At 40.6% G+C, this 16,723-nt stretch overlaps 1 protein-coding gene across 2 annotated transcripts in view; it reads left to right on the top strand.

Moving 5' to 3' along the window:
• ATP6V1H (ATPase H+ transporting V1 subunit H) overlaps positions 1-16,723 on the top strand; it is a 127,372-nt gene that overhangs the window by 96,657 nt on the left and 13,992 nt on the right. For both annotated transcript variants that reach the window (XM_004479847.3, XM_004479848.3), the window contains one exon: positions 6,680-6,793. In XM_004479847.3, coding sequence (XP_004479904.1) covers positions 6,680-6,793 — 114 coding nt within the window. The remainder of the gene's footprint in view (positions 1-6,679; positions 6,794-16,723) is intronic.

Genomic DNA, 16,723 nt, shown 5'->3' with positions numbered 1-16,723 from the left:
AACCTATCAAGATTTTTTTTTCATTTTTTTATTATCTTTTTTTTTTTTAAAGATACATAGATCACAGAAAATGTTACATTAAAAAATATAAGAGGTTCCCATATACCCTACTCCCCATACCCCTCACTCCTCCCACATCGACAACTTCATTCATTAGTGTGGTACATTCAGTGCATTTGATGAGTACATTTTGGAGCTTTGCTGCATAGCATGGATTATAGTTTATGTTGTAGTTTACACTCTCTCCCAGTCCATTCAGTAGGTTATGGGCCTCAGCAGAGTTGCTCCTACTCTCTGGTTCATTGGACTTACCCAGGTGAGCTAACAGGGAGGTGAGGATGGTCAACCACCACACCAGGGAACTGAGAGAGTCTACAGCTGCAAGCAGGAGAATCCCATCCATCCACCATGTGGGAACTAAGCCCCCTCTTGATACAGAGGTGGACTGGACATCACCATCCCAGGGTCCTCAGGATGGAGGAATAAAATATGGACTAGAGTGGATTTACTGGTATTCTAATATAGAATTATTGTGACTCTAGCAATGGAAGAAATATCATTGATGTGGAGACAGTGGCCATGGGAGTTGCTGAAAGCAGGGGGAGGGAAAAAGATACTAGGACATTTTTGGGACTTGAAGTTGTCCTCAATGATATTGGCAGGGACAGATGCAGGACATTATATATCACATCAAGACTTTCTGTTTTCCTTTAGGAAGACTCTTAAATAGCTGCAGCTTGGAAAAGGCTGCTGTTTCCACCAGTATTTGAAACCATGGCCTGAGACATTTTCCTTATTTCATGTTTGACATGTAAGAACTACCTAAGAACATGAAATGTTCTCAATTTAAAACTTTAAGAATATGCTGAGCAATGGAAAAAGACAAAAAAAACTGCCTTGCCTCTTTTTTTAAAAAAAAGATGTATTTATTTATTTTTAAAATTTATCACCCACTGCCCCTGATGTTTCTCTCATCTGTCTGCTCGTTGTTTGCTCGCCTTCTCCAAGAGGCACCAGGAACCAAAACTGGAACCTCCCACATGGGGGGTGAGTGCCCAGCTGCCTGAGCCACATGGGTTCCCTGCGGGCTGCAGTGTCTGCTGGCTTGTGGCATCTGCTCTTTCAGGCGTCTGCTTGTTGCAGCAGGCGTGGTGTCTGCTTATCGTCATTAAGAGGCACTGACACCCGAACCCGGGACCTCTCATGTCGTAGGTGGGTGCCCAGCTGGTTGAGCCACATCTGCTTCCTGCCTTGCCTCTTGGAGGCCCAGTGCAGTTTTAGGGAACAGGCTGACAGCGCCACTCACTCAGGCACACAGTACGTGGAGCTGCTGTCACTACTGCTTTAGTTGAATTAAATGATGAGGTAGAAGGGGGCTCAGCTACTGAATCATCTCACAAGTTAGATGTGACCTTTCACATTTTTTACTTCCGTTCTTTAAAAATTCAGCATTGCAGATAAGTAGATAACTGATAAGTACATATGCTGAAAAGTTCTCTAGGAATGCCAGATAGAGTTATACTTTGTGACCCTAATATACTTTCGGGCAAAGCTGTTATTTTTCATGAATATTGAAATCTGTTTTGAACTTTTATTTTGAATAATAGCTTTCATTGATCAAATCTTTTCTACTGTCACAAATATTTTCTTTTGTTCTTATTTGATATTCTTTCATTTCTACATGTATTTAGCTATTGTAATATTTGATGAAATCTGGCTTAATGTAGAGTACTTTTTAATATTTCAGTTATCTTTGATATTAAAATATGAAAACTATACTTGTAATTACCCCATTTACATTTTAATGTCAATTCTAGTTCTTTTAATATTTCAGAGTATCCCCTAAATGAGCTAGTTAGTAATTATTGGCTTAAATTGTTGACATGTGTTCTTTAAATGCACACACCCTGGAGTAGAAGCAGGGACTGCACTAACAGCCGTTCTCTCTTCCCCTGAAGAGGAATGTTACAGTGTTGCTCTCTCACAGAGTTTAACTATTTGGCCAAGTATAGATGGTGTGGGGGGATCATGTGTTTTCCCTCCATGGTGTTGGAAAATACAGAACAGGATGCTTCAATTACAGATGTTATTAATATAATCTACAGGTCGTAGTAATTGGGTAGGGAATCTAGGAATTTTCAAATTCTCTTCTGACGAAGCAGCCTGACCTGTTTAGTCTGGCCTGGCCCCTAAAAAGGATCCACAAACAAGGCAAAGTATTATTATTAGTGCAGGCTTGGCCCCCAGCCTCAGTCTGGATTCTAGTAAGCGCAGCTGGACCATGTGGGTAGTGGCTTCCCCTGGTAGCTGTGGCTCAAGGAGGCCACGGGCCTTCCTCCTGCAGTAACGGAGTCTCCTCCCACGTTCAGGGTCAGCACTCCATACCAGCAGGCAGGGAGATGCACAGCTGTCCCTGCCAGTGTCGGACCCTCAGTCTCAGAGGTGGTCGCGGGCTCAGCTGCCTCGTGGGAAAGGGAGAAATGGCCGGAGGGAGTGGAGAGAGGGTCAGAGCAGGCCTTCCGTGGTGCCTTCCATCGCCAGAAAGGGAAGAGGAGGGAAGGCCTGTGTGCTGTGCCCTGGGGACCTCATGGTGATCTGCCCAGGCCAGCGGCTTGGCTGGGACCCTGAGTTTGCCTCCTGCAGGTTAGCACTGCTTTGTGCTCAGGCGAGAGGGGTGGCGCTCCTTAGTGGACAGCACAGGGGCTTCGAGGAGCCTCTCTGCGTGCCGGTCAGCCCAGGGCCGGTGGGCCTGTAGGGAAGGGCGGTGTCACCTGTCCAGGAACACATCATGCAGAATTGCTTTTGCTGTTTTCATTTCTATTATTTATAAAATAATTTTAGGGGAAGAAAGCCAGTACTTGTTTGCTTCACATGTGTTTATTTATTTGTATGTTTACTATAGAATCATGATATGTTATTGTGTGATGTAATTCCATTAGTCTCAAACAGCTATGAGTAGGTAGAATGCAAAACCAGAGAATCCTCACCAGGATATTTTATGTAAACGCATCCAAATCATTTAGAACAATATTAAAGGAAAAAAGACCTTTAGAACAAATAAAAAGAGTGCTGTGTGTTTTAGGATATTTAAAGTTTCCTCTAAAATTACATTTCTCTGTTTCACCAGCTGGTGCATTCTTTAAATGTTCTTGCTCGGATTGTACTTGTTAATCATGCATTGTGATATTCCAAGTGTTTAATGCTTAACTTGCTCTTGCCTCAGCTTGTTTTGAAATGTGTTTAGTTGGGTCGTCCCTGTTAGACAATAGCCAGTAAGTGAAGTACTCAAATCTGGTTCTAAGTGAAATCCTCAGACTAGCCTGTCCTAGTCTGCCAGCTGGAAAGATCCTTCTTTCACCTTTTTATTTCTATCTCTGTAGATGTCCAACAATGGTGGTATTGGACTTCTGTATAATCTGGAAGTAACTGGTGCTTCAGTTGTGCCAGAATGTTAGAAGACAAGAAATGTCTGTTTTTTAGCAGTGAGTTTCAGTGGGGCAGAGATTATCCATCCCTCTGTGAGACATATCATAGTCTCTGGAGTGGAGGCAGTACCATGTACAGTTCAGAAATGATTGTTTTAATTAGTCATAATCATGTAAATTATTAAAAACAAAGTTCTTCAAAATTTTCTTGGCCTGTGGTAAAATGAAGAGAGAGTTAAGTATAGCTTCATGGTCATTTTAAATCACTAAGTATTAAAAAATAAGGTTTTTCTCCTCCTCTCCTGTATGCCCGCAGCCTGTGCAAACCTGTGACCCTGCTCTTTCCTCCTTACCCACTGGCTGCTGTCGCTCTGGGGCTGGTAAATGGGGAACGTGGAGGTGAGAGGTAGAAGCAGGCGGGTTTCTTACTTGCTCTTGAAGGACTGATGCTCCCTTTCCCTGGTAGATATTTGCAGCTGGTACTTTCTCTTGGGAATACTTTCTCTGGGTTCATTGGAAATGCCTTTTCTGGGCCATGCAGCTGTAGCTCCCCGAGGTTCAGGTGAGCCTTTTGTGTTTCATCTGACACACAGTCATGCTCCAACACCTTTGCCACAAACCCTGCGAATGCAGGCCGAGGCCAACACAGCCACCTCTGCCCTGGCGGCTTGCTGCGAACCTCTCAGGCTTGTGGCACGCACCAGGCCAGTGCCTTACCCAGTACAGGGTGGACATGTCCGTCTCTGCACATGGTCATCATAGGCACGAGGCTAGACGCTGTCACCACTTTGCTTCTCCTGTGCCACAGGGAGGGACCCCAGCCTGCTTCCTTGCCCCCTATGGCTTTTTCTGTTTTAAGACATTCCCTGAGGGGATTAAGAATTGTTATAGTTCTTTATACATTCCACATGTGGTATTCTCTCATGTTTAGGCATCTCAGTTGAAACCGAGGCAGAAGAGGTTCCTTGTAAATGTCCTGTTATATACATATATTGTGTGTAGCAGTCAGTCTAAACCTTTCTTTGGACCTGGAGCATATTCTGTTTAAAAAATAGCATCATATAAGTTGAGAAAAACTTTTGACTATTGTCTTATAATCTGCTTTTATGAATTAATGTTATGTTGTTAAATAAACTCTAGCAACCTGGGTTTTAGTGATTGAAAAACACATTCATTTAATAGCTATTCGATGAGCATCTTCTGTCTTGATCCTGGGATTATAAGGGTGAGCAAAACCACATGTGATCTGGGCTGCTGTGGAACTTCTTGTACAGCTGTGAAGACAAGTTTAAAATTTCTAAGTACTCATTCATGTTTAGAATTGCAAATCAGATGAGTTCAAAAAGGGAGAGAAACATAGTGCTGTGGAAATAGTGTATTAGGGGGATTAATGAAGATGTTGTCTGGGGCAGTGATAATTGAGCCGAGACCCGAAAGATGAACACAGTTACCTAAATAAAGAGGGTTGGAGAATCTGGGCACGAAATAGCACACGCCAAGGGCCTGCAGCTAGAAGAACTGGAGGAACTGAGAGCGGGTCACTGGGGTTAATAGTACGGAGAGCGAGGCGAGAGTGACGGTGCTCTGTGACCAGAAGGGAGGGCTCAAGCCAGACGCGAAGGCCTCGGGGCCATTTTAAGGATTGGAGGGGGAAGTCCCTGACCTGTTTTTAAGCACGGAAAATGGTATTCAGTTTTGGAAAGGTCACTTTGACTCCAATATGAAGAACAGATGGAGAAGGGAAACCTCCTTATCGTCAGCACCATCACGTCACGGCAGCAAACGTGCACTGGCCTCACTCCAGGAGCTGGCCCATGTGGGTGTTGTGTCCTTCAGTCTTATTTTAACATTTTATTTTTTTCATTAGAGAATTTGTAGGTTTTCAAAAAAGTCATACATGAAATACAGAGTTCCCACATACCGCCCTATTTTTTACACCTTGCATTGGTGTGGTACATTTGTTACAATTTATGAAAGCACGTATTTATAATTGTACTGTTACAGTTCATTGTTTACAGTGGGGTTCATTGTGTGTTGTATGGTCCTATGCCGTTCTTCATTGTGAAGAGCTCTTGCTGTTCTCCCTGTTTGGCAGGGAGGAATATACTGGATTAAGTCACTTACCTATTGTAACATCTCCAGTGAATAGTAGAGACAATATATTAAATAAGATAATGTTGTGAAGCACACATGCTCTACTATTACTCATAGCATATACATAACAAGCACTCAGCTCATGTTTGGTTATTACTATATTGCTTTATAAAATAAAGTATAAAAAGGCATACTGATAAAAGCCTCCCCCTTACCCTACCGCACTCAACCTCATCCACTTACTTCCTGCCTGCCGATCCTAGAAGGCTGCTGATCTGTAAGATGGTCTTCAGCCACCAGTGCCTTGTGGCATCGTGTCACTCGCCATTGACTGTGCAGGAGGGACGGCCTTCCCCCGGCGGTGGTGACAAGGAATGGGCCGTGAGAGCCGTGCTGTGTGCTGGCGTTACCCTCCACAGCCCTGGCCGCAGGCCTCCTTCCCATGGAGCAACGATCTCCCTCTTTCCATTCACGAAGCCAGCGACTGCTTTGGGCTTTGCTTTTGCTTCTGTGTCAGTGAGGGTGGTGGGTGTGTGGCCACAGCAGCCCAAGCCACCACAGTGCCCTTGAAAATAGGAGACCTCTGTTCCATGACCCAGGAGGGCACACGACAGCTACGGCACTGTGAGGAAGGGGTGGGTATCTCAACACTGGTAAAGTCTTTTTCAGGAAATTAACACGGCTTCCACTGGTGCCTTTTAACCCTGTGTCCCTATATTTGCATCTAACCAAGCCTGTATCTGCCACAGAAGCAGATAACTGATGGCATTAATACTGACTCTTTATTAGTAGGGATATTTGATGGTGGTCAGTATTCTTTAAGCAAGCCAGAAATACTGTAGTAAAGAAGTTATTACTCAGCCATCTGGAAGACTTTATAATGGGGTATACTACACTCTGTGAATGTCCAGGGAGTTGGTATTTTCCTGGCTCAGGGAATGAAAATAGCAGTTGGATTTACAGGTTGGGAATTCAAAAGAGCAAGTTTCAGAATACTTTTTATCAATGAATCAGAGAAATAATGCACAAAAAGCCATGCGTGCGGGTCACTTTCCTTATTTGTAGCTTTTCCTTCAAAACTCCCCATGGAGTGTAGTTGAACTTGGCGCTCACTAACGCTGAGTCTCACTGTCGCCTCTCTGGTCTCTCTCGCTCCGCAGGGTTATCGAGCAGCTGGGTGGGAAGCAGCTGGTGATGAACCACATGCACCACGAGGACCAGCAGGTCCGCTACAACGCCCTGCTGGCCGTGCAGAAGCTGATGGTGCACAACTGGTAGGTGGCGGCCCTCCTCCCGCGCTCTCGTCTGTCCCACGCTCACCCACCCAGAAGTTCTCCAGAATGCTCTGATGAGAGATAGCTTTTAAGATCAGTGATTTTTGACTGAAAATATGGAATTAAATTTTAGTAATTCAGAGCAATGACACGGTAGCTTTTAAAAGGATGAGTGCATTAATGTTCTCAAGAAATGTATATCCAAAGTACTAACATCAAAAACAACTTCAGACGTAACTAAAGGACCCTTCAGACCTAAGTGAATTAGTCTTCTTTGGAGTTGAATGAGGTGCAGTTAGACTACTGAATTCCTAAAAATGCTTCAGTTTTGCGAGATTTAATTATTCAGCACCTGGTTAATCTGAATGGATTTTACCAGTTCACCTAAAATCTGATGGCTTGCTTCAGAGTCACCATTCACAATTTCATTCATCGTAGTTTTTTGCTTTTGAAGTAAAGTCATGTTTTTCTTTCTTCTACTTTGACTTTTTCAATCAAAATCAGTGACCTTTTTGTCCTCTTTTAAAACAAGATAATCTAAAGAGTAGCTGCCTAGTTGTGCTGGCGAACCTTTGGTGGACAAACCAGGCATGACACACGAGTTGGCATGGCTATTTTAGCAGTGTATCGGGGCTTGGTGCTTCGTGCTCCTCTGAGAAGTTCAATGCACTCTACTCTCCAGCCCTTGAAGGATGCTCTGGTGATAGACTGTTTTTGTCCAGGCACAATAAATAAATATACATTACTGTAACAGACGTTAATGCTACCAGCACTTGCAAAGTGCAAAATTCATATTAACGGTGCACTGGAAAGGGGTTTGAGGGATGCAGGCAAATACAGTCAAGGAGACTGTCCAGGGACGTTGCTGTTGCATCATATATTAAATATTATGAACTTGCCACTTAAACACTTTTCGCAAAAATACTGTAATTTGTGTATTCTTTCAACAGCTGCTTTTTGAGCACTTACTTTGTGTCCTGTTGTTCTAAGTGCTGGGCCGTAGATATCATGGAAGAGGGGGCAACTTCTATAGGATGATTAGAGACGGCCCAAACAGCTGAGCTGAGACAGTGATGAGAAGCACCCAGCCATGAGCTCAGTTACGGCGGTGTGCATTCCAGGTAGAGGGAGGGAGAGGGGAAAGGCCACGGAGCAGAAATGCCTTTGGCTTGTTTAAAGCATGGTGTGGAGACACGTTTGGTTGTTACACCTGGGGGTGGTGGTGCTACTGGCATCACATTTTTAGAAGCCAGGATGCTGTTAAAACAGCTTACAACGCATGGGACAGCACTCGACAACAAACAATTATCTGGCTCAAAATAGTGCTGAGGTTGAGAAATTCATAATTGACAGAAAACAGCGCCAGCGGGCCTAAAAGGTGGGCTGGGAGAGGTTGGCAGGGATCCCATCATGTCGGGGCTGGTGGGCTCTTGTTTGCCTTTTACTTGTATGGGTTGAAAGCCATTGAAAAGTTTTTAAATGTGGAAATGTTAAGACTTGTTTTATGTGTTCATAAGATCACTGGTTACTCTGTGGAGAATGGATTGTCCCAGAGTAAGTGTGAGAGTGAGAGGACTGAACAATAGGCTCTCACGGCGGCCCAGGGTGGAGATGGTTCGTGGCTTGAACTGGATGGTAGAGGTTGAGAGCATGAGAAGCCCACAGATTTGGGATAGACTTCAGAGCTAGCACTGGCAGCAGGTGATGAACTGAAAATATTTGGACTTTCTTCATATCCTCAGTGCAAGAGGAATGGGATCAAAGAGGTTTTTGTCTATATTGCAGGAGGAAAAAAATTAAAGTCTGTCAGTGAAACGTTGAGTATGCTACTCGGTTTCCTTGTTTTGTTTACCCCAAGCTACGTTCAAGAACATAAATGAACCTATCTCGTGATTTGATACCTCTTAGTTTGAGGACTGTTGGATTTAGAGGTTTTTTATTATTTTTTTAATTGTGTATTACTGATGTGAAAAAACAGATATGTATAAAATAGGATGTTAACCTTTTCCTCCATACCAATGGAGACAACTTTGTGGTTTAGAATTTTTGTTGTTCAGATGATTATGCATTGAAGATGAAATATTTAAAATTAGAATATTTTTCTTGATTTTAGGAACTTGACTAAGTCTCATTTTAGATTTTCAGTTGTTTATAATACATAGTACATATGTAGTACATTTATGATTATAAAAAGAAAGGAAGAGTACATACCTTTATAGTCAGAAACTGCTTTATTTGCCTTTCATTACTGACTCTGATGAAAGAACATCCTTTTCCCCCACTCATTCTAATTATATACCAACCTATTTTAACTTTAATATTTTAATTATGACATTTCATTAGCATTTAATGAAAAAGCTTAGTATCTATATATTCCTAGATTTTCTTTATAAAGAATTTTTTATATGCAGGAAGATTAGAATTCACAGATAAAATTTTAGTTGGACTTAAACATTTCCATGGCTCTCTCTGCAAGTGAATGAAAATTGCTCAAGTAATAGCAATTTATTTCTTACACTTCTACTCTAAATGATTCCTAGATTTTTGATACTGCACTATTCCTAATGTTTCTGTGTACTAGAACAAATCATAATTTTTTTTGGAATTGAACCTGGCCTCTCATAAATGTGAAACACCATTCAACTACTGAGCCAAACCTGCTCTGTAAATCATACTTTTTGATGTAGTAAGGTTAATATCTATTTTAAATACAATTAAAAATTACATTTTAAGTAATGAAATCATGATTTGGATTCAGTATAAGTTGGATACTTAATGAAATCATGATTTGGATCTTGATTTGGATTCAGTTTTAGGGGCTAAATTTTAAGTATCTTGATAATGTAGAAATGGATCTGAGTTTATATAACATGGAATATAGAGTTATAGAACTTGTGAAAATACTGACTTAATTCTCTTTGACCCTTTTATGATTGATTTCAAAACGATTTCAGTGAATTGCAGGTCTCAGAATAGCCAGTATTTTTCCTCCCTTCCACTTGAACATCTATATTTGCACAAAATAATCTGGGTTACGGAACACCCTAACGGAGATGGTGTGAGAGTGAGACGGGGCACGGGCACAGAGTTGCTAGGCGGGGAGGGGGCAGCTGGCACCCCTCTGGACCTCCTTGTCTCAGGAGCCCTCCGTCAGGGTGGCCCTGCCCGTGGCACGCACCTCTGACCTCTCAAGCCACCTTGGTGTTCCTGCCACAAACCTTGTTCTTTTGAGCACTGCTGGATTTTTGTTTATAAATTGATTTATAAATTTGGCAAAATATATAGGTAATGGCTACTTGCTCTAGAGAAGTTTTGTGAATAACCCCCAGATTATACTTTAACATCATGAAATGTCATCATTTTTCTCCTACAGAGTAATTTTAAGTGTAATCAGCCTCTAATTCAGGACCATCATATATGCATATGGACAGCTCAGGACTTCAGGGAAGAAACACTGACTTGTGTAGGTAGAGGATCTCATGTAGAATTTTCTATTTGTATTTCTAGATTCGTATCCAACCCTTTTTTCAAGCAGAATAATACGCTATAAGAGTTATCTTCTCTAGGCCTTTTACATACAGGTAAATTGAAATAATAGGGGAAAACTTGCCAAGCCAGATGCCTGGGTAAATATTGTGTTGTTCTGTGAGGTTTACACCTTGCTTGGGATATTTTAGTTATTCTCTAGGTGCATAGCCGTAAGTAAAGTGATTAAAACAGTCACTTATGAACTGATTTGAAGGAAAAAACACATATATGTTTTAACCTTTTGCCATTAATAATCATGTTACTAAAACATTCGGTATGATTTTTAACAAGCATATATTAACATTTCCAGACTTAACATTTTCCAGGATTAATTTAGAAACTGGTGTTTTCTCTCTGGGTGCCTGGAATTTTCCCTACTATACATAGGACATTGTCAGTGGATGAACCTTTGAAAATGTCTTGTATGTCATATATTTCATGGGTTTTTTCAAAAGTAAATATAACAGCATTTAAAAAAAAATACCAGGACCCATTTCAAGTAAGGAGGAATTTTTTTTATAGCTATTGGCTTACCATCAGCTGAGTAAGTTAAGATCTCTCCATCTACAGTTGCTTCTCCTTTGCTAGTAAGAATTGTTTTCAGGCCTTGTGAACTCTGCTTTCCTGAACATTATATATCACTTAATTTTAAATGATATTGGAGATGCCAGCATCTTAAATTATTGCCAAGTATCAGCCTCAGTAAACATTTGGAAAAGGTAGTTATTATATTATTTTGATAGTAAAGAAGAGAAAACCCTGATGGATAATTGAATCTGTTCATTTTATCATTAAATATAAAATTAAATAGAAACTTCATGTGACTAAGTTTGTAAAGACCTGTTGGGTCAAGTGTCTGTTTTGGTGTTGTTTGACTAAGAAAGCCTTCTTAGACAAACAGTATATTTATTGATTTTGAAGAATTGGTAAAGCATGGATATCTAAAATAGAAGGCTTGGCTGGTAATGAGAGGTAGAGAAAAAGGAATTAACTTGCTTTGCTTTTAAATGCTTTCTTTTCTTTTTGTGGGCGGGGCAGTTACATTTGTGCTCATGTGACATATTTTATTTCAGGGACTTCTTTTGTGTTTGTGTGCTTTTAATAATCAAGTAAGCCACAATAGAATGGTCTGTAGAGTATGCTAGACATGAATTAAAGAAAAATTATGCAGACTTTACTCATCTAAGGGATTTAATTAAGTGTCTGAATTATTTCCTTTTATGTATGTTATCCAGGTGTTACATCTTGATTGGGGATAAAAAGATCCCTATTGGGTAAAGGAAATGGTTGACAAGTTTTAGTTGCTATTGAAAAATCTGCCAAAACAAGTGATAATAAGTCTTAAGGAAGGCACCTTTTGATGTAAACATTCTGTTATGGGATATTTATTAAACTTACATTAGGAGAATTATGCAGTAATGCAGTAGGTGCTTTTTTAATATCCTAATTAGACCCTCTTATATGAGTTAAATGAAATTTATCACCCAGTCTTAGTTATGTTTTTAAAATGAATTCAGTAAGAAAGTGCCAAAATGTGTGAAACTATGTATGATACAACCCAGTGATAACAGACTAGAGTTAATATTTCATGCTTACAAAACTTCCATTGTGGAATGTAGTGCTAATGCAAAGTTTACAACCTTCTAATTCTGAAAACCATGTGTAAAAAGCAATGTTACCAAGCGTTGGTGTTAGCCAGAGTCTTTCCTGAAAGCTCATTTTTCTTAGACCTACACAGTGTCAAAGCTCCAGCACAGTTCACTGTATGTCTTGTACTTTTTTAGAAGCTATACTCTGCCTGCCTCACTTTCCTTAAGGGCTTTTGGGCTTGGTATTTATAGAAGTCTGAAACAAAAACTGTCTCTTGGGCGACAGTTTTTCCCACTGCTAAGTATCCCAGAATGATCCTTTGAGATAGGATAGTTAACTCTGTCATTAGCCTCCCATCTCTAAGAGACAGGAATACTTGTGAGATAGTTCAGCACATGCTGGGCTAGGGAAACCTGGAGTAGAAACTAAAGACACATGCTGCTAGGGCCATGCAGACTCCTGTGGGCCACCATGGATGTGCACAGGAGGTGAGGGAACTGGGGGTCACGCCTGACCCCTCCTGGGCCTCATCAGGGGAGGGCATCCTGGGAGACGGCGCTCGTGCTAATTGAAGTCTCGTGGACCAGGAAAGTGTCACGTGGTGAAGATGTCGCTGGAGTGTGTAGAGCGTGTGGAGAACTTCCCAGCCAAGGCCCTCTGTGAGTCACTGGACATGGCAGCCACGCACTGTCGCAGGACGGGAAACGGCCATCCCGAGCGGTTCAGTGACCACCACCACCAGGCCACCTGCACAGTGTGCACACTGTCCACAGTACACACACTTACACTGCCTTAGTGTTTCAGGAAGATGGGACATAGTCACAGTAACCGAATACCAGTTTCATTTCTCTGAGAATTTTTTAAAAATAAGAGATTGACCTTCTCATGTGATGTGAACTCTGCATGTAGGCAAGTCCAGAGCTCTCCCGGCAGCTCAGCAAGGCCACGAAAGGACCAGGCCCTCCAGCCGTCCTCCTCCCCTGTCCTCAGGATTTGGCTCATCCTCCTGGTGATGGAAAGGGGAAGAGTGAAGAGAAAAATGTTATCTTATGAGGTTTTGTCTTTAAAAAAAACAAAAACAAAACTTTTCAATTGGGAAAAAAATTTCAAGTCTACTGAGAAGCTGCAAAAATAGTGCAACTAACCAGTATACCTTTCACCTAGATTCACGAGTTGCTGACATTTTGACACATTCCTGTGTTCATGTTCTCTCTCTTTTTTGATGAACTATTTGAGAGTAAGTGGCAGGCATTATGATCCTTCAACCCTAAGTACTTCAACAAGTATCTCCCAAGAGCAGGGATGTTCTCTTACATAACCATAGCAGGACAATGCAATATTGTTATCTAACATAGAGCTCATATCCAAATGGCTTTGTCCCCAACATGTGCTTTATAGCAGATACTTTTTGTCTGATCTAGAATCCAGTCTAGGACCATAAGTTGCATTTATTTGTTGTGTCTCTTTAATCTTCTTCACATAGAACAGTACTTTGGTCTTTGTCTTTTTTTAACATTGATAATTTTTTAAAAAACAGTTTTATTGAAATACATTCACCACCATACAGTCCATCCAAAGTGTACAATCCCTGGCTCTCAGCATAATCACAGAGTTGTGCGTTCATCACCACAGTCAATTTTAGAATATTTTCATTGCTTCAAAAAGAAAAACCCCATACCCTGTATGCCCCCCTATTGTTGACACTTGACATTGGTATGGTACATTTGTTAAAATTGATGAAAGAATCTTAAAACATTACCGTTAATTATGGTCCATAGTTTTCATAGGGTATACTCTTCCCATATACCACTCCATTATTAATGTCTTGTAATAGTGACATACATTTGTTCTAGTTCATGAAAGAACGTCCTTGTATTTGTACTATGTACAAATAGAACATTGATTCTTTTAGACTACAGGGCAGTTGTTTTGTAGAATGTCCCACAGTCTGTAGAATGTCTGATGTTTCCTTATGATTAGTTTCAGATTATGCATTTTTTTTAAAATTTTTCATTTTTATTTATTTTTTATTACCATCCCCTGAGATGGCTCCCTTGTCTGTCTGCTTGTTGTCTGTTCTTCTTCTGGGAATTGAACCCAGGACCTCCCATGTGGGAGGCAGGTGTTTGGTTGCTTGAGCCACATCCGCTCCCTAGGTTATATATTTTTGGCAGGAACGACAGAGGCAAGGTAGTATCCTTCTCAGCGTTTCACATCAGGAAGTTCCTGATTGCATTTCCCTATTATTGGTGATATTAACTTTCATTAATTGGTTAAAGTAGTATATTATATTTATATTATATTTCTCCATTGCATATGAACTTTTTTCCCCTTTGTGATGAGTAAGTCATTTGTCGAGAAGTATTTTAAGACTGTAAATACTTGTGTTTCCCAGCAAACTTTCACCAATTATTTTAGCATCCGTTGTATTTCTTACCTGAATCAATTATTACTATAAAGATTGCAGAATATCTTTTGGGATTTTGTTTTTTATAGGCATACTATCTTTTAGAAGCTGCAGTTTGTATTCATCAGCACATAGGGAAATTGAATCTTAAGAAGAAAAGGTAATAGAACATTTCAGTAAAAACTTGTCTGGGCTACAGTGTGAGAGGAAGAGGAAGACAGGAGACTGGCCAGGCATTTTGCTTTCCAGAGCTTGGTGTTCCTGAGCCAATAACAATTTCACGTTATTTCGACTTCTCCTTTCCTTCTGCTCCTAAGTACCCTTTGATAAGTTTCATTTCAGGTAGTTACCTTGAGAAAAATTTGACTCAGTGTCAGCATTCTATCTCACAATTTTCTGAAAATGGCATTCAATACTTTGATCTCTTCTATGATGTTTTTATGATGCTATAAAGCTATTAGAAAAATATCTCCTAGACAGCTTTATCTTAGAAGTTAGTACTAGAGATTTGATAATACCAAGAGTGAGTGCGCTCCCATATTAATATAATTTTAAGAAAAATAATCGTGAGACATTTAGAGTACTGCAGTAATTACAGAGCTGTCTTGTTTGGTGAGGTGGTTATGTGTTCATGGTTAGAGTGTTAGTAATTTCAGTAAAATATTTAGCATCATTTTAAGACTTGGATCTGAAGTTTTGTCTACATAAAAAATTGTGTATATGTTTGTGTATGTATATGTGTGTGTATACACATACATGCAAACATACTTTTCTTTTTTATGATCCTTTTGACATATTCTGCTTATTTAAACTCAAATATATGCAGTTTATCGTCTTGACAATATACAAAAATTTTGTTCTTCTTCTCCCAAGAAGTGTAAGATATTTTAAGTAAGAATATGTTCTGATTTTGAATCCACATTTTTGCTAAAATTAAAGGATGGTAAAAATTGATCCTTATCAGATGGGTTTTTTAAAAAGCTTCGTGGTCTTTTTATACACTGTCAGCAAAAAGCTTCACAGTTGGCCAAGAAATCACGTAAATGATAAAATTATAGAAATAAGTAGATGGTTCCACCAGAACAAAACAGGACTGTAATTGATACTACTAGTGAAATAATTATTTTAGTGAACTAGGGCCTAAACCTTTTTTTCTTGCTCTTTATCTTCAGTAATGGTTTGTTGCAAGAGAAAAAAGAAACCTACTGAAATTAGCTTAAATATGAGGAGATATATCGTAAGACCATCAGGGTAGCTCACAGATTCTAACGTTAGGGAAGGTCACACAATCTCACTGAAACTGGGAACCAGAAAACTGGCAGGAATCAAGGCAGCAGCTTTTTCTGTCTCCCTTGCCTGTGGGCCACATGGCTTCCCTGCAGCCTGTCTGCTTAGTTCTTTTCTGAGCAGTGCTCCACAGCAGCAGGCCAAACCTCTGTGTCCTGGTTTTCTGCTTCAGCTTTCCCCTTTTAACTGGCTCAGTTTGGTGTCCCCTCTCCCCTTTCCTGGGAGGGGCAGCTTTCTTGCCTTCCGCCTGGCCTTTTCACTGGCTACTTCTCTCCTTGACCTGACAGGCTGAGGCCAGGATTGCCCAGAGGTTATGAGCTCTCAGTCCTTGTACTGGAGTCTCAAATTGTCAGCCATCATCAAAACCAGAATGACACGTACTAATTGTAACCATTACAGAATTTTTCAGGAGAGGTGATTTGAATGCCGATTGTGACAGGTTCTGTCCATATTATGGGGATGTAAGTTTCTGGCCTCAGGGAGTTTAGAGGCAAGTTGGAAAAGGACAAGCTCAGTTAAAGCACAGCATGCTAAATGCTAAGATGGGACTGAGCTCTGCATACTTTGGGAAAACATGGGCAAGGCATTTGAATTCATCCTGGTGAAATCAGGATGGTCTTCCTGGAGGAGGCCTAAGCTGAGACCTTAGGTAGGAGTCAACCCATGTGAAGAGGAGGGGGAAGACCACATAGAGAAGTGTCCTGAGGGTCTCTGAGGACAGTCTTTGTGCTTTGCTTCCCCTGTATTAGCTCATATTCAGGGCAGTAGCACCTACTAAATGCTGCTGAATGAGTGATGTTGCTGCAGCAGAAAAAGCGGGGAGGAAGGAGGAGCTGTACGTATTCAGTGGTCCAGGTGAAATCTAATGCGAGCCACTAATAAAAGCTATAGGTAACATTTAACATTTTCTAATAACCACGTTTAAAAAGGGTAAGAGGAAACAGTAAAGTTAATTTTAATAATATATTTATTTAATCCAATATATCTATGTTGTCATTTCAATAAGTAATCAACTTAAAAATTTTAAAGGGATGTTTTCCATTCTTTTTGTCGTACTAAATCTTCAAATCCTGGCGTGTGTTTTCTACTGACAGCACGTCTCAATTTGGCCTCACCCT

The sequence above is a fragment of the Dasypus novemcinctus genome, chromosome 14 (genome assembly GCF_030445035.2).
Source record: "Dasypus novemcinctus isolate mDasNov1 chromosome 14, mDasNov1.1.hap2, whole genome shotgun sequence".
In the NCBI taxonomy this organism is placed as follows: domain Eukaryota; kingdom Metazoa; phylum Chordata; class Mammalia; order Cingulata; family Dasypodidae; genus Dasypus; species Dasypus novemcinctus.
The sequence above is the reverse complement of the archived record's forward strand: the minus strand, read 5'-3'. Positions and strand labels throughout refer to the sequence as shown.